A 19,380-nucleotide genomic window follows, 5' to 3' on the forward strand; every position below is an offset into this window, starting at 1 on the left:
ATTCTTAGACTTAGCTCTGCATTAAAATACATTATCACAGCAATAAAATAAAATATAGTATCACCTCGTTACGCTACACACTAATATGACCCCCTGTAGAAAGGTACACACTAATATGACCCCCTGTAGAATGAATACACTAATATGACCCCCTGTAGAAAGGTACACACTAATATGACCCCCTGTAGAAAGGTACACACTAATATGACCCCCTGTAGAAAGGTACACACTAATATGACCCCCTGTACAAGGTACACACTAATATGACCCCCTGTAGAAAGGTACACACTAATATGACCCCCTGTAGAACAGTACACACTAATATGACCCCTTGTAGAAAGGTACACACTAATATGACCCCCTGTAGAAGGTACACACTAATATGACCCCCTGTAGAAAGGTACACACTAATATGACCCCCTGTAGAAAGGTACACACTAATATGACCCCCTGTAGAAAGGTACACACTAATATGACCCCCTGTAGAAAGGTACACACTAATATGACCCCCTGTAGAAAGGTACACACTAATATGACCCCTTGTAGAAAGGTACACACTAATATGACCCCCTGTAGAAAGGTACACACTAATATGACCCCCTGTAGAAAGGTACACACTAATATGACCCCCTGTAGAAAGGTACACACTAATATGACCCCTTGTAGAAAGGTACACACTAATATGACCCCCTGTAGAAAGGTACACACTAATATGACCCCCTGTAGAACGGTACACACTAATATGACCCCCTGTAGAAAGGTACACACTAATATGACCCCCTGTAGAACGGTACACACTAATATGACCCCCTGTAGAAAGGTACACACTAATATGACCCCCTGTAGAAGGTACACACTAATATGACCCCCTGTAGAAAGGTACACACTAATATGACCCCCTGTAGAAAGGTACACACTAATATGACCCCCTGTAGAAAGGTACACACTAATATGACCCCCTGTAGAAAGGTACACACTAATATGACCCCCTGTAGAAGGTACACACTAATATGACCCCCTGTAGAAAGGTACACACTAATATGACCCCCTGTAGAAAGGTACACACTAATATGACCCCCTGTAGAAAGGTAGGGGTTTGTTTTGCTCTAGGATCCCCCCAGCCTCACTGGATTCGTCTGAAGGTCCCCCGGTATCAGTTGACAAATTGAATGGAAGTATATATGAAGACTGTTTATTGTCAAAAATAAAGGGTTAAATACATGTGAAAAAAAACCTGTTTCCTGATCTTTCTTATATCTATCAGATATAGGAGAGACACTTAAAAACTATTGGGGGACTGTTGTTCCATGTAGCAAATCTGTTGTTCAATGTGTTTCTATTGGCTAATAGCAGTAAGGACTATCTGTTATTCAATGTGTTTCTATTGGCTAATAGCAGTAAGGACTATCTGTTATTCAATGTGTTTCTATTGGCTAATAGCAGTAAGGACTACCTGTTATTCAATGTGTTTCTATTGGCTAATAGCAGTAAGGACTATCTGTTATTCAATGTGTTTCTATTGGCTAATAGCAGTAAGGACTATCTGTTATTCAATGTGTTTCTATTGGCTAATAGCAGTAAGGACTATCTGTTATTCAATGTGTTTCTATTGGCTAATAGCAGTAAGGACTATCTGTTATTCAATGTGTTTCTATTGGCTAATAGCAGTAAGGACTATCTGTTATTCAATGTGTTTCTATTGGCTAATAACAGTAAGGACTATCTGTTATTCAATGTGTTTCTATTGGCTAATAGCAGTAAGGACAATCTGTTATTCAATGTGTTTCTATTGGCTAATAGCAGTAAGGACTCTTATTCAATGTGTTTCTATTGGCTAATAACAGTAAGGACTATCTGTTATTCAATGTGTTTCTATTGGCTAATAGCAGTAAGGACTATCTGTTATTCAATGTGTTTCTATTGGCTAGTAGCAGTAAGGACTATCTGTTATTCAATGTGTTTCTATTGGCTAATAGCAGTACTCCATTATTCATGTTTTTGTTATCATTTGAGTCTTTGAAAATTATATAAATGTTTAGCTTCAAAATGTTTAGTACTATTGAGTGTGTGAGCGTGTGAGTGTGTGTGTGTGCGCGTGTTTGTTTGTGTGTGTGTGTGCATGTCCATGTGCCAGTGTGTGTGTGTCTGTACCTGCGTAATATTCCTCCCAGAAGGGAGGCGTTGAGACACTCTGGAGGCGAGAGGCGTCTCTTCACCTCAGCGATGGTGACTTTATATTTGGAGGTTGAGCTCAGGAGGGACAGACGGCCGGGGACAGAGCAGAACAGATCAGTGGGGTTCACCACACAGGTTCCTCCTAGATAGAACACATAACCACATGTTAACACTAGTAACATATAGGGTTCAAGGACCTAACCCCCCTCCAATGACCCTATGTGCTAACCTCTCCTAACCCCACTAACTACCCCTTAACCTCCTATCTCTCCCCTAACCTCCTAACCCATGTGACCCTCCCCTAACCCCCTAACCCTCCTAACCCCCTAAACCTCCCCTAACCACCTAACCCCACACTAACCCCCTTAACCCTCCTCTAATCCGCTTAACCCTCCCCTAACCCCCTAACCCCCATGACCCCCAACCCCATAACCCCCTTAACTTCTTCTAACCCCCCATAACCCCCTAACCCCCAACCCCATAACCCCCTTAACAGAACTGATTTGGCAGGCAAAAACCTGAGGACCAATTTTTTTTCTGTTGACCTTCCAGCCAATTCCAAGCTTATTGAAACCAAAGACTTCCAAATAGCAGTTCCCATGACTTCCACTAGAAGTCAACGGTCTTTATACATGGTTTCAGGCTTGTATTCTGAAAAACTAGCGAGGAATAGTTGTTTCTGCTCAGGAAGTCCCATGGCAAAACTAGTCTCATTGCGCACGTGACCGAGGGAGCACGCTACGTTCTTTTCCTATCCTATTGAAAGTAGTTCGCTCTGTATGAAATATTATCGTTTATTTAGATATTAGAATACCTAATAATGAATTAGAAATGTCGTTTGATTTGTTTGGATAAATATTACTGCTAACTTTTGGAACTCTTATGTCTGCATTCTGAACGGGTGGATTACTGAACTCAATGACGCCTACTAAACGGACTATTTGGGATATAAAGAAGGAATTTATTGAACAAAATGGCCATTCATTGTGTTCCTGGGACTCTTGTGAATGCGATCAGAGGAAGATCTTCAAAGGTAAGTTACTTATTTTATTGCTATTTGGGATTTTGTGATGCCTGTGCTTGTTTGAATAATATGCTGGAGTGGGGCGCTGACCTCAGATCATCGAATACTGTGCTTTCGCCGTAAAGCCTTTTTGAAATCCTACGATGCGGTTAGATTGCCAAGATTCTAAGCAAAAGAATCATGTATGACACTTGTATTATCATGAAGGTTTAATATTACATTTTCTGTATTTTTAATTTGGCGCTCTGCAATTTCACCGGATGTTGTCGAGGTGGGACCCCTGCGCCAGAAAGGTTAATGGAAGCCTCTCCCACGTAATCCAGGTAGAATCAGGAATTCCCAGGGCAGCTGTCTAGGCCCCTTACTTTTTTCAATCTTTACTAACAACATGCCACTGACTTTGAGTAAAGCCAGAGTTTCTATGTATGCAGATGACTCAACACTATACACGTCAGCTACTACAGAGTTTCTATGTATGCAGATGACTCAACACTATACACGTCAGCTACTACAGCGACTGAAATGACTGCAACACTTAACAAAGAGCTGCAGTTAGTTTTAGAATGGGTGGTAAGGTATAAGTTAGTCCTAAATATTTTAAAAACTTAAAGCTTTGTATTTGGGACAAATCATTCACTTAACCCTAAACCTCAACTAAATCTTGTAATGCATAAGGTGGAAATTGAGCAAGTTGAGGTGACTATTCCACCTGAGTTACCCTGGATTGTGAACTGTCATGGTCAAAACATGTTGATACAACAGTAGCTAAGATGGGGAGAAGTCTGGCCATAATAAAGCACTGCTCTGCCTTCTCTGGGATAGGGGGCAGAGTTTTCACTTTGGGAAAAATAGTGTGCCCAATTTCAACTTCCTTCTACTCATCCCCAGAATATAAGATATGCATATTATTAGTAGATTTGGATAGAAAACACTCTGAAGTTTCTAAAGCTGTTTGAATCATGTCTGTGAGTATAACAGAACTTATTTTGCAGGGGGTGGTGTCGGAGCAAAACCCGGAGGACTAACCATTTATTTTCTTATGTCACTGTCTGTTCAATGAGATTTCATTGGAATACAACATTTATATCACCCTGTTCTGAGTTCCTACTGCTTCCACTGGATGTCACCAGTCTTAGGAAATAGGTTGAGGTTATTCATTTGTGCAATGAAGAAGAAGGCCATCAGGAAGTAGAGTAATGTCATGTGTACTGTTTGAGAGTTGCGCAAGACTAGAAAAGTAGCGTTAGTTTGTTGACCTCCTGTATTGAAAACAGATAGACCCGTCTTCAATTTGATCGATTATTAACGTTTACAAATACCTTAAGTTGTACTACAAAAGTAGTTTGAAATGTTTTGGCAAAGTTTAGAGGTCATTTTTTTGATATTTTGTAGTGACGTTCTTCAAAGTGGAAGCTGTTTTTTCTGGATCAAACGGGACAAATAAGTGGACAATTTGGACATATATGGACGGAATTAATCGAACAAAAGGACCATTTGTGATGTTTATGGGACATATTGGAGTGCCAACAAACGAATCTCGTCAAAGGTAATGCATGTTTTATATTTTATATCTGCGTTTTGAGTAGCGCCGGCATGGTTGAAATAGGCTACACTCTCTTGTTGACATTTTGCTATCATCAGATAATAGCATCTTATGCTTTCGCCGAAAGACTTTTTTGAAATCTGACATGTTGGCTGGATTCACAACGAGTGTAGCTTTAATTTGATATCTTATATGTGTGATTTAATGTAAGTTTGATCTTATATAATTTTTTTTAATTTGGCGCTCTACATTTTCCCTGGCTATTGGCCAGGTGGGACGCTACCGTCCCGCTACCCCAGAGAGGTTTAACAACACTACCAACAAGGCAGGTCCTACAGGCCCTAGTTTCTACCTTCTTAACAACACTACCAACAAGGCAGGTCCTACAGGCCCTAGTTTCTACCTTCTTAACAGCACTATCAACAAGGCAGGTCCTACAGGCCCTAGTTTCTACCTTCTTAACAACACTACCAACAAGGCAGGTCCTACAGGCCCTAGTTTCTACCTTCTTAACAGCACTACCAACAAGGCAGGTCCTACAGGCCCTAGTTTGTCGCACCTGGAATACTGTTCAGTCATGTGGTCAGGTGCCACAAAGAGGGATTTAGGAAAATTGCAATCGTTTCAGAACAGGGCAGCACGGCTGGCCCTAAAATGTACACAGAGAGCTAACATTAATAATATACATGTCAATCGCTCATGGAACAAAGTGTAAGAGAGATTGACTTCATCACTACTTGTTATTTGTGAGAGGTATTGACATGTTGAAAGCACCGAGCTGTCTGTGTGAACTACTGGCACACAGCTCAGACACCCATGTATACCCCACAAGACATGCCACCAGAGGTCTCTTCACAGTCCCCAAGTCCAGAACAGACTATGGGAGGAGTACAGTACTACATAGAGCCATGACTACATGGAACTCTATTCCACAGTACTACATAGAGCCATGACTACATGGAACTCTATTCCACAGTACTACATAGAGCCATGACTACATGGAACTCTATTCCACAGTACTACATAGAGCCATGACTACATGGAACTCTATTCCACAGTACTACATAGAGCCATGACTACATGGAACTCTATTCCACAGTACTACATAGAGCCATGACTACATGGAACTCTATTCCACAGTACTACATAGAGCCATGACAACATGGAACTCTATTCCACAGTACTACATAGAGCCATGACTACATGGAACTCTATTCCACAGTACTACATAGAGCCATGACTACATGGAACTCTATTCCACAGTACTACATAGAGCCACGACTACATGGAACTCTATTCCACAGTACTACTTAGAGCCACGACTACATGGAACTCTATTCCACAGTACTACATAGAGCCATGACTACATGGAACTCTATTCCACAGTACTACATAGAGCCATGACTACATGGAACTCTATTCCACAGTACTACATAGAGCCATGACTACATGGAACTCTATTCCACAGTACTACATAGAGCCATGACTATATGGAACTCTATTCCACAGTACTACATAGAGCCATGACTACATGGAACTCTATTCCACAGTACTACATAGAGCCATGACTACATGGAACTCTATTCCACAGTACTACATAGAGCCATGACTACACGGAACTCTATTCCACAGTACTACATAGAGCCATGACTACATGGAACTCTATTCCACAGTACTACATAGAGCCATGACTACACGGAACTCTATTCCACAGTACTACATAGAGCCATGACTACATGGAACTCTATTCCACAGTACCACATAGAGCCATGACTACATGGATCTCTATTCCACATCAAGTAACTGATGCAGCAGTAGAATCAGATTTAAAAAACAGATAAAAATACACCTTATGGAACAGCGGGGACTGGGAAGAGACACACTAACAGGTACAGACACACACATACACACACGCGTTCATTGTGATATTGTTGTTTGGTGGTATTATACATTTCTATTGCATATATGTAGTGGTGTAATAATTTGATATGATGTACATTTGTATATTTTGTTGTATATGTAATGTAAGTATCCCTAACTCAAACACATTGGAGCCCAGGAAGAGTAGCTGCTGTCTTGACAGGAACTAATGGGATACATAATAAACCCCAGGAAGAGTAGCTGCTGCCTTGACAGGAACTAATGGGGATCCATAATAAACCCCAGGAAGAGTAGCTGCTAGCTTGGCAGCAGCTCATGGGAATCCATAATAAACCCCAGGAAGAGAAGCTGCTAGCTTGTCAGGAACTAATGGGGATCCATAATAAACCCCAGGAAGAGTAGTTGCTAGCTTGGCAGGAACTAATAGGAATCCATGATAAACCCCAGGAAGAGTAGCTGCTGCCTTGACAGGAACTAATGGGGATCCATAATAAACCCCAGGAAGAGTAGCTGCTGCCTTGGCAGGAACTAATGGGGATCCATAATAAACCCCAGGAAGAGTAGCTGCTGCCTTGACAGGAACTAATGGGGATCCATAATAAACCCCAGGAAGAGTAGCTGCTGCATTGGCAGGAACTAATGGGGATCCATAATAAACCCCAGGAAGAGTAGCTGCTGCCTTGACAGGAACTAATGGGGATCCATAATAAACCCCAGGAAGAGTAGCTGCTGCCTTGGCAGGAACTAATGGGGATCCATAATAAACCCCAGGAAGAGTAGCTGCTGCCTTGACAGGAACTAATGGGGATCCATAATAAACCCCAGGAAGAGTAGCTGCTGCCTTGACAGGAACTAATGGGGATCCATAATAAACCCCAGGAAGAGTAGCTGCTGCCTTGACAGGAACTAATGGAGATCCATAATAAACCCCAGGAAGAGTAGCTGCTGCCTTGACAGGAACTAATGGGGATCCATAATAAACCACAGGAAGAGTAGCTGCTGCCTTGGCAGGAACTAATGGCGATCCATAATAAACCCCAGGAAGTGTAGCTGCTAGCTTGTCAGGAACTAATGGGGATCCATAATAAACCCCAGGAAGAGTAGCTGCTAGCTTGGCAGGAACTAATGGGGATCCATAATAAACCCCAGGAAGTGTAGCTGCTAGCTTGGCAGCAGCTCATGGGAATCCCTGATAAATATCATTGGAAAAGTAAAGGCGTAACGCTTGCTCACCATTAAAAATGTGTTGTTTTATTAGACAAGGTTAAAAGATGTTCCCGAATAAATACAAACACAAACCAACCCTAGCAGCTGCTTACAGTCTGGGAGACAACACATCAGGGTACCAGGGAGGTTGGACTGACAACACATCAGGGTACCAGGGAGGTTGGACTGACAACACATCAGGGTAACAGAGAGGCAACAGGGAGGTTGGACTGACAACACATCAGGGTAACAGGGAGGTTGGACTGACAACACATCAGGGTAACAGGGAGGTTGGACTGACAACACATCAGGGTAACAGGGAGGTTGGACTGACAACACATCAGGGTAACAGGGAGGTTGGACTGACAACACATCAGGGCAACAGGGAGGTTGGACTGACAACACATCAGGGTAACAGGGAGGTTGGACTGACAACACATCAGGGTACCAGGGAGGTTGGACTGACAACACATCAGGGTACCAGGGAGGTTGGACTGACAACACATCAGGGTACCAGGGAGGTTGGACTGACAACACATCAGGGTAACAGGGAGGTTGGACTGACAACACATCAGGGTAACAGGGAGGTTGGACTGACAACACATCAGGGTAACAGGGAGGTTGGACTGACAACACATCAGGGTACCAGGGAGGTTGGACTGACAACACTTCAGGGTACCAGGGAGGTTGGACTGACAACACATCAGGGTACCAGGGAGGTTGGACTGACAACACATCAGGGTAACAGAGAGGCAACAGGGAGGTTGGACTGACAACACATCAGGGTAACAGGGAGGTTGGACTGACAACACATCAGGGTAACAGGGAGGTTGGACTGACAACACATCAGGGTAACAGGGAGGTTGGACTGACAACACATCAGGGTAACAGGGAGGTTGGACTGACAACACATCAGGGTAACAGGGAGGTTGGACTGACAACACATCAGGGTAACAGGGAGGTTGGACTGACAACACATCAGGGTAACAGGGAGGTTGGACTGACAACACATCAGGGTAACAGGGAGGTTGGACTGACAACACATCAGGGTAACAGGGAGGTTGGACTGACAACACATCAGGATAACAGGGAGGTTGGACTGACAACACATCAGGGTAACAGGGAGGTTGGACTGACAACACATCAGGGTAACAGGGAGGTAACAGGGAGGTTGGACTGACAACACATCAGGTTAACAGGGAGGTTGGACTGACAACACTTTATCAATGAGAACACAGACATTGATTAACTCTAATTTAAATAAGGCTTGCAAATCCAGCCATAGCCGTTCACTATTTGATACAGGATTAAATATGGTCATAGGCTAACGTGTATGTGTGTGTGCGTTTGTGTGTGTGAATTCCGGCTGTGTGACAGTTTCCGGCCTGGCATGTCAGTCAGGCTCACATCTCTGAAAGCTGTGAGTTCACATCATAGTAATTCCTCCAAAAATGTTTTGAATCAAAGTAGTTTGTATTTTATGTTGCCACGGGCAATGGAAAAGGAGCTATTGCCGATAGTACGGTGGAGCGCGTGGGCCCAGAGGCGATAGCTCTATTTAAGCAGCGGAGAGTAGCCTCGGGCAGCGGCGGAGCAGCGGCGGGATCACACTCGGAATCAAGCGCCTTTTACAAGTTTACCACAAAAATTAAAGAAAATGAGACATGGGCCAAATGTCATTCTCCTCCTATTTTAACCACAATGTTTATAGCACCTGTCACAAGACGGCACAGCCCACACAAACCCAGCAGCAGTCTGAGAGAGGGTGCGTGCTCGTGGAGGGTGATAAGCTTGATCAGATGCTGGAGGCTTGGCGGGATACTAGTGATTAAAACACAGACACAGCTCTAAGTAGGAGCCGCGTTTCTGGAGACATTTCTTTTGAAAAAGGTTGTGTGAATATTCATGGCGCCAAAGCCGGCGTCAGAAAGAACAACATTAATATGATCTCAGCTGAATTCGGGCCGCGCGGCATTAGCATATCAAAGCGGCCGCCCGAGGCGAGAGAAGCTATCGATACGGGAGCGCGAGGTAAAGCAAAGATTATTGGTTCTGATGGTTGGAGCAGTGGAGCTCGCGGCTAAATCCTACACACCATTAACCAAAAGTGATAGCGGAGAGATTCCCGCATCAAGCTTCCAGACCCCCCCCCCCCCCCCCTCAAAACCCCCACCTAGACAGAGTAGCACACACACACATATATACACACACACACCTAGACAGTTTATGCTACTGTTATAGACTCGCTACTGTATACAGCCTATCTATTTACTGTTATTTTATTTCTTAACCTACATATTGTTAACCTAATAGCTTTTTAGCACTATTGCTTAGGGACTATAAGAAAGCATTTCACTGTAAGGTCTACACCAGGTGTATTCGGCGCACGTGACAAATAAATGTTGATTTGATTTGATTTATGAAACATTAACTACTAGACACAGACTGCTCGGTGAAAAATTACACGTGTTTATAGCTCGAGAATAATGGAATAGTAACGTCTTCTTTCACATCAACAGAAAGTGATGCGGTAAAAATACCGGAAAGCCGTTTCATTTTTGTTGTCCTTTTAGCTCTAGCTAAAAGTTTTTATTTAAATGTTATAATTTTTGTTTTTAATTTACATTTTATTTACTTTACCACACAAACAAATGGAAAAGTCAACAGCCTAGTGGATTCAAATCAGCAGGAATAACATGTCAGAGTTCTAATGATCTATTTCTACACCCTTAGGCTATATTTCATTATACAGTTAATTTCCAATTTGTCAAAGATAACAAGTAATAAAAACAGCCATAAGTTTTCACTAATTACATTAAACCATCCTTCTGTATTACTGTGAAGCTCAACATAATGAAATAACATCAAAACATCCTGCAGTTACAACTGTGAAGGCCAACACAATGAAATTACAGAAAAAAATAAGTTATGTTATTACTGTGAAAGCCAACACAATGAAATTACATAAAAAATAAATTATGTTATTACTGTGGCTGCCAAACAATGAAATGACCAAAACATCCTTCAATTATTACTGTGCCTGCCAAACAATGAAATTACCAAAGGACTATCATTATAACTGTTAGAATTACTATTAATATTGTTATTATTACTGTCATTATTTGTGTTATTATAACTATTATTATTTCTGTTATTAATATTACTCCTGTTATTATTATTATTGCTATTCTTAGTGTCATTATTATTACCTTTATTATTACTGTAATTATTATTACTGTAATTATTATTACTGTAATTATTATTACTCTTATTACAACTGTTATTATTACTGTTATTACAACTGTTACTATTACTGTAATTATTATTACTGTAATTATTATTACTGTTATTATTATTACTGTTATTGTTATTACTGTAATTATTATTACTGTTATTATTATTACTGTAATTATTATTACTGTTATTATAACTATTATTATTACTGTTATTATAACTATTATTATTACTGTTATTATTACTGTTATTATTACTGTTATTATAACTGTTATTATAACTATTATTATAACTATTATTATAACTGTTATTATTACTGTTATTATTACTGTTATTATTACTGTTATTATTACTGTTATTATTACTGTTATTATAACTATTATTATAACTATTATTATTACTGTTATTATTACTGTTATTATTACTGTTATTATTACTATTAGTATTACTGTTATTATTACTGTTATTATTACTGTTATTATTACTGTTATTATTACTGTTATTATTACTGTTATTATTACTGTTACTATAACTATTATTATAACTATCATTATAACTATTATTATTACTAGAATTGCAACTGTTATTATTGTTACTAATATTACTGTTATTATTGTTACTAATATTATGTTATTATTGTTACTATTTTTACAGTTATTATTGTTACTAATATTACTGTTATTATAACTATTATTATAACTATTATTATAACTATTATTATAACTATTATTATTACTAGAATTGCAACTGTTATTATTGTTACTAGTATTACTGTTATTATTGTTACTATTTTTACAGTTATTATTGTTGCTATTATTACTGCTATTATTGTTACTAGTATTACTGTTATTATTGTTACTAATATTACTGTTATTATTGTTACTAGTATTACTGTTATTGCAATAGTAATTCTAACCTATTATTTCTGTTTTTATAACCCTTACTATAATTATAACTTATGTGTATTATTATGTATTATTATTATTATTCCTGTTATTATTATTATTATTGTTGTTGTCATTTTTATCATTGTTAGGACATATTGATTTGGGTTTCTTCTTTTCCTTGTTAATTTTGATAATAGAGTTGGTTAAGAGAATGATGGAAGGTGCACTGATAGCGTCAATTAAAGCCGACATTACAGCTTGAGGCATAGTAGTAGAATTCTCTGGATTGACGTGACATCCTAATTTAATCATTTAAAACGCAAACTGAGAGAAAAATGAAAAATAGTACATTGGTGTGTCATAAAATTGTCTAGTTCAACAAAAATATATTTCCCCTTGATTTAGATAATGCTTCCATCTTGTCTTTTCGATAATTATTTTGACCAGACAGAGAAGGAGATGGGTATTCATGTTTAATGTGGGTTTTAAGGTGTGTGTGTAAGGTGTGTCTTACCTCTTCGGATGATTCCGCCTTGGCCATTGAGCACAAGCCCGCACTGCGCCTCCACGGAGCCCTGAAACAGCGTCATATTAATAATAATAATAATAATAATAATAATAATAATAATAATAATAATAATAATACAGGGTCCGGTGATAAACAATCAAGAATCAGAATCAAGAAACACACACACACGAGCTTGGCGCAGTGCGTCAACCTCAGGATGGACGAGAACGCTCAGCCCAGCCCACAGTTGTGTGTGTGTGTGCGTGTGTGTGTTTTGGCACCTGCGCCTACCTGTTGTTACCGCTTATAACCGATCCTAATCACAGATGTGGAACCTGTTACACATGGTGATATCAGTGATGTCATCCGAACGACTGAGGAACATGAGCTGTTATTGAGAAGAACCCCGTTAATCCCCGGTGTGAACCGCGAGCGGCTGGGGTGCAGACACAACCCTGATTAAAATAAACACTCGGCTGTCTTTCTCGCGCCACACGGAAGAGGCCGTGTAAGTCTTTTTAACAAACTAGGCTGTATAGAACATTTTTACTCCGAAGCTAAAGTGATTATAAAATCAATATACAAAACGCAGAGGTCTCGCATACATTAAGTGTCTAACAGGAGAAAGAGTTAGGGAGCCTGACGGGGGAAAGGTGTGGCAGCTCTTTTGTTAAAGCATGGAAATCTCTTTAGGCGCTCAAAAATGCGATGTGCTGCACGAGACAGACTGCATCTGTTCTACTCAGGTTCACGTGCCTTTATTTTCTAAAGAAGGTCGAAGCTCGCTCGTGTTTGTGCATTTGTGTGTGTGTTAGTGTGTGTGTGTGTGTGTGTGTGTGTGTGTGTGTGTGTGTGTGTGTGTGTGTGGCTACCCTTCTTATCAACACGCCACTCAAAGGTCTGATAACAATCTACATAATGAAAGTGGTAATGATGGTGACATATTGAAAGATATTACACAAAAAAAAGTATGAATGTATGTATTTGTAAGTCGCTCTGGATAAGAGCGTCTGCTAAATGACTTAAATGTAAATGTAAAAAATATTAACATCTAAATAAAAAAAAAGATTCTTAGTATCTATAATAATAATCAGAATCTGAATAATCAGGATAATAATAAATTTTATCCTCATCACCATCATAATAGCCTAAATAAGAGAACATTCACAACAGAAAGAAAGATACGGTAGGCTGTTGGATCTAGAATACCTTCCTTATTATGGTTATTATTATAGTTGCTGTTGTTATTATTATTGTTATTATGGTTTTGTTATTATTGTGATTATTATTATCATTATTATTATTATTACAGATCTTATCAGCAGACTATTTTACTATGCTACGCTATTAAAATTATTATTCAACAAGTTATCATATAGCCCTATATTAAAATTACTATTCAACAAGTTATCATATAGCCCTATATACATATTATTAAATAACTAGTTATTATCCTATATTAATACCACAAACAAGTAGTTAGCAAATATCCCTATATTAGTACTATTAGTCAAGTAAATATATATCTAGGTCTAGCAGATTAATTTATTCAGGTATTCTACCTATTGAATTACTTCTGGTATCTTAGTAGTTGAATTACTTCTGGTATCCTAGCAGTTGAATTACTTCTGGTATCCTAGTAGTTGAATTACTTCTGGTATCCTAGCAGTTGAATTACTTCTGGTATCCTAGCAGTTGAATTACTTCTGGTATCCTAGCAGTTGAATTACTTCTGGTATCCTAGCAGTTGAATTACTTCTGGTATCCTAGTAGTTGAATTACTTCTGGTATCCTAGCAGTTGAATTACTTCTGGTATCCTAGTAGTTGAATTACTTCTGGTATCCTAGCAGTTGAATTACTTCTGGTATCCTAGCAGTTGAATTACTTCTGGTATCCTAGCAGTTGAATTACTTCTGGTATCCTAGTAGTTGAATTACTTCTGGTATCCTAGCAGTTGAATTACTTCTGGTATCCTAGCAGTTGAATTACTTCTGGTATCCTAGCAGTTGAATTACTTCTGGTATCCTAGCAGTTGAATTACTTCTGGTATCCTAGTAGTTGAATTACTTCTGGTATCCTAGCAGTTGAATTACTTCTGGTATCCTAGCAGTTGAATTACTTCTGGTATCCTAGCAGTTGAATTACTTCTGGTATCCTAGCAGTTGAATTACTTCTGGTATCCTAGCAGTTGAATTACTTCTGGTATCCTAGCAGTTGAATTACTTCTGGTATCCTAGCAGTTGAATTACTTCTGGTATTTTACCAGTTTGGTTGTAAAATGGAGAAAGGAATAATGCGATAAAGGAATGATGCAACGTGTTTTAAAGGAGATATTTCTGTCTCGTGCACCGTGTTTAACTGGTCGTTCTGTCCAGCGCAGCAGTGTGTTTAACCAGAGCCGCGGCTCAGATGTCGCTGCATAAAGAACACGTTGATTGACATTAAAACGGTAATTGGATAAACTACGGTGCTTTACGGTGCCCGAGCAGCCCATTGTGCCCTGAACTCCAATCCCTTAATCCGCTTTCAGAAGAGAAGAGAGAACCAGCGTCTTTTCACCGCCTCGCCAGCCGGACACACACACACCATTTCTTTACATCGAAAATAATATGTAAAATATAGGTCACGTGCATTTAGAGTAAAATAGAGGGTGGACTGCATAATGGGAGTGAATTTCTCACATTAACTGTTTTAATGCAGAGTTTATTCTATTCAATTGTATTCTAGATTACTTCATCTTTTAATTCTTCTCCATCTAATGTAATATCAGCCTAATGTCACATTCATTCATGGAATATTCTGTTATTTTGACTGAACCCTCCTCGTCCTACTCAGAATAACTCGAGGTCTGCAGCGCGTGAGAGAGCAGAGATACACTCGTGTCTCTGTGTTTGGAACGGGGCAGACAGACAGACGGACTCCGAGAGTGACAAGAGTTAGGCTTTAGGAGTTAGGAGCTAGGGTTTAGGAGATAGTGGCTAGGCTTTAGGAAATAGGGCCTAGGGTTTAGTATTTAGGGACTGAAATTAAACTTTGTGGTGCACTATAGCCAGTATGGATGTTGGGTGAATTGTTGGTGTTTGATCAGGATGACAACAGTGGAGGAGAGGAGAGAAGAGGAGAGGGGGTACCTGCAGGTCATCCGCCCCGGGGGGAGGGAGCCCCAGACCGGCTGCAGGCAGCAGCCTCTGGTCGTGGTGCATGCCGTACTGCCCACCGTGTGACGTCATCAAAGACAGGTCATGGCGCCGGTATGCGTCCAAGCAGCCCAGCTCGCGCCGCTGCTGCTCGTCCAGGCACGAGGACTTAAGTGCACGGGCGCTGTGCAGGTTGATGAAGTCTGTGTCTCCATGGGTCGCATGGTGAATCTGCTGGTAGTACTGCCCGGAGTGGAGAGAGTTGAGGCCGTACGCCTCTGGGCCCACGGCTGGGTGGGAGTGCTGGAAGTCATAGTGGAAGGACTGGTGGTGCAGGGGGGTGTACTGGTGGTTGGTGGAGAAGTAGGGCGAGGCGAACTCTGTAGCCGCCGCGGGGTAGGCTGTGAGCGGCGAGGACGAGCTATAAGCCACGGAGGAGTTGGCGACGCTCTCGAGGCAACCGAGCTGCATCAGACGGTAACTGTTGGACCCGTCATGACGTATCTGAGAGGAATAAAGGAAAATATCAGCGGTGTCATTTCATTTACCATCTCCCTCTCTTTACTGCTCTCTCTCTTTTAACACCTCAAACTCAAACGCTCAAAGCTCTTAGAAAAAAAAACACGAAGAAAATGTGATTCCATGAGCCTGGGCGGGGTACGCACAGCAGCACAAGCCCTCGGTGTGTGTGTGTGCGTTGTACACGGTATCTGTCATTTTCAGTGCAGCGTTTTAGAGCGCGTGCTGTTCTATTATTATTTGGGTCTCCGCTCTGAACGCGCGCTGGGTGGCAGGTAAGTAGAGTGAGCCACCGGTGTTCCGCCCTAAATGTTCTAATCACACCCGTTACCGGTTTACACACACAAGCCTCATCTGCCTCCCTCATTTTATTCCCTCACTCTTCACACAAATAAAAGACATATCTCCAGTTTCCCGTAGCCAGTCCTCTCCCATTACCCAGGGAAGCTTTGCTTTCTGGAGACGCATCACAACGATTTAAATATGCATGTATCAAACAGGTGTGGTTACTATAACTGGTAGATTATATTCTTAAATGTTATTGATAATGAAGAGTGATGATAAATAAATACCTCGGCATCATGGACCAAACCGGGGAACGTGGCTGACATGGTGTTGCTCCGCTAACCAGCTTCCCCTCCTGATCGAACAAATGCTTTCCGTTAAAATCCCCAAACCGAGAGAAGTGGAAAAAGTCCCTGCACGGAGCCGCGGATAGCTGGTGGAACACGAGCGTTTTCCCTCTGTACCATCACACCGGCTGGCGCACAGATTTTGTACTTGCAGGGTATTTCTGTTGTGATGTCGTCGGTGGTCCCCTGATAATATAGTTAGAAAAATAAGCATCAGCACTGAGGAATGGATGGAGGACAATAGACGAGCTAGCTGCTTCCATCCCAGGAGACAAGGAATAAATATTGTATCTTCCCTAATAAGGAACCGACACTTTCAAAATGTTTTACCATTTTTGTGGACATTTTCTTTTTGCTCGTTTGTATTTTCAGACGGTTTGCTTTCTTCGTTTTACCCACATGGCTTAAACCTAGGCTATTACAAAACGAATCGGATTTTCAACAAAAATGTAAGTTGATTTCAAAACATCCCCTCTCGTTTTATATAGGCTATCATTATTAAATAAACATGTATTTTCGTTTTAGAATATTTATTTCTCATCTATTGAACTCAATGTAATTTGATGTAAGGCTATTTTGTTTTTTTAAACAGAGCACTTGATTGCCGTGCACCGTTAACAACTCTCTATTAAGCAAATTATTATTACTACTACTACCATTATTATTATTATTATTATTGTTTTATTTTCATTATTATCGTTATTGTTGTGTAATTAATATCATTGTTCTATATTATTATAGACTTATGTACTGCCTTTATTATTATTATTATTACTAGTATTTTATTATCCTTGTTTTTAAATCAAATAGACCCCATATTGAACAGTAACGTCTGCTCCAGATGTATTTGGAATTAAGCGACAATATTTTGTTTCGATCGAAATTATAAATAGGCTATGCAATGAGTGTATGTATACCAGGGAGGAAGTTCATTTCGTGGAGAGAAATAATGAGAATAATCAGGGAATAATTTCTGCTAACAGCACTGGATTTTCTTTGAGAAATGAACCTCATTGCTTTTATTTTATGTCGTGAATGGATCGTGGACATATATAACGTACATTTATGGGCAAAAAAAATGTAGTTTCACAGTAAATTGTTGAGGCTTTGTGATATTACCAGGAGAAGTTTGTGTGTTTCCGCTCATGCAGAAGGGCGATAGGGTTGCAGCTCGTGAGGGAAACGTCGACACAAACTCAGTCTCTTTTGTCGGTTTGGATCGAGCCGCTTCAACCCGTGCTCACGCGCTGAGAGGAAGTGTCCTCTGCCTCTGCCATCTTGCCCTCGAGCAGACCGCTACAAGACTCTGACTCCATTGTGTGACAGGCGGGGCGTGCACGAAGGTCAGCTGGCGACACTGACCAGGAACGGGAAATCAGCGTGAGACACGGCGGTCAGTATGATGATCCGAACCACCCGCACTCACCTGGGCGCGTGCCCACAGGGTGGTCCTGAGCTGGTTAGACGGGTAACGGGCGGGTAGAGAGAGAGAGAGAGATTGAGAGCAAGGGCCTGCCGGCTCCGGAGGGTAGAGAGGAAAATAGAAATGTGAAACGACAGAAGAAGGCTGTGCTTCCGGTCAGGCCCTGCAGCTCTCTCTGTCGGCCTCAGTACTGAACTACTCTAGCAGTCTGTCAGATATAACACATTCACACACACACACACACACACACACACACACACACACACACACACACACACACACACACACACACACACACACACACACACACACACACACACACACACACACACACACACACACACACACACACACACACACACACACACACACACACGGAGAGGGAGGGATGGCGGGAGGGAGAACAGAACGTGAGTCAACGTGAGGGCAGGACGGTGCTTTTAAAGTGTTTTAAAGCCTAAAGCCTAATTATTTAACCCAAATTATCGCAATTACTCCGGGAGCGTCTAGACCCCTAAACCCATCCGCCCACTCCACTATCGAAACCGGCTGCCCAACAGGAACACGGGACATGTTGATCCATGTTTAACTGAAACAACAACCGGTTATTGTTTAAACTGTAACGATATGATATTAATGTGCAGAGTGCAGACTGTGTCATTATAATAACCAGTCACCACAGACGCTGCTACAGACAGACCGACAGATAGGCAGGCCAGTTAGACGCCGTTATTGACTCTTAGTCTTGAATGAACACACTATTTCTCCATCTGTTCCTGCAGGTCTCAGGCCTTATCACTAAATACCCACCACAACACTCTCTCATCTCAACAATATTATTCTACATCTCTTCTAAAATATATCATCATCAAATGAGAATTTACAACCACAAAACAAGATAATGAAACGCACACATTATGCAAGGTTTAATAAATGTTTTTTTTTTTTAAATATAAAGTTCTCAAGGCCCTCATGTCCATGAGCAAATTAAGTAATTCGATTGTTTTGCCTCGAGGCTTGACGAAACCTCCGCGCGATTGAAGGCCAGTTGTCGCATGTGAGGATTAAGCTTTCCACCGGGCAGAGCGCGCTGTGTGTGCGCGAGGCACCAGTTGCGTAGTAGACGGTGCTAATAGGGCTTAGCTCCTGGAGCAGCCTCACGGACAGGGCGGGAAGCGCAGCGCCAGATGCGCAGTGAGATCGAGCCTGG

At 40.9% G+C, this 19,380-nt stretch overlaps 1 protein-coding gene across 1 annotated transcript in view; it reads right to left on the reverse strand.

Annotated features, from left to right (window-relative positions):
- LOC129825478 (transcription factor AP-2-delta-like) overlaps positions 1-17,004 on the reverse strand; it is a 40,971-nt gene extending 23,967 nt beyond the window's left edge. The window contains exons 1-5 of the mRNA XM_055885608.1: positions 16,688-17,004; positions 15,591-16,100; positions 12,465-12,525; positions 2,152-2,317; positions 1-16 (exon numbers count right to left, since the gene is read on the reverse strand). The exon at positions 1-16 is cut by the window's left edge and continues 103 nt beyond it. Coding sequence (XP_055741583.1) covers positions 1-16; positions 2,152-2,317; positions 12,465-12,525; positions 15,591-16,100; positions 16,688-16,726 — 792 coding nt within the window. The 5' untranslated portion in view covers positions 16,727-17,004. The remainder of the gene's footprint in view (positions 17-2,151; positions 2,318-12,464; positions 12,526-15,590; positions 16,101-16,687) is intronic.
- Positions 17,005-19,380: the final 2,376 nt, after the last annotated feature.

This window comes from Salvelinus fontinalis, chromosome 27 (genome assembly GCF_029448725.1).
Source record: "Salvelinus fontinalis isolate EN_2023a chromosome 27, ASM2944872v1, whole genome shotgun sequence".
NCBI lineage: Eukaryota > Metazoa > Chordata > Actinopteri > Salmoniformes > Salmonidae > Salvelinus > Salvelinus fontinalis.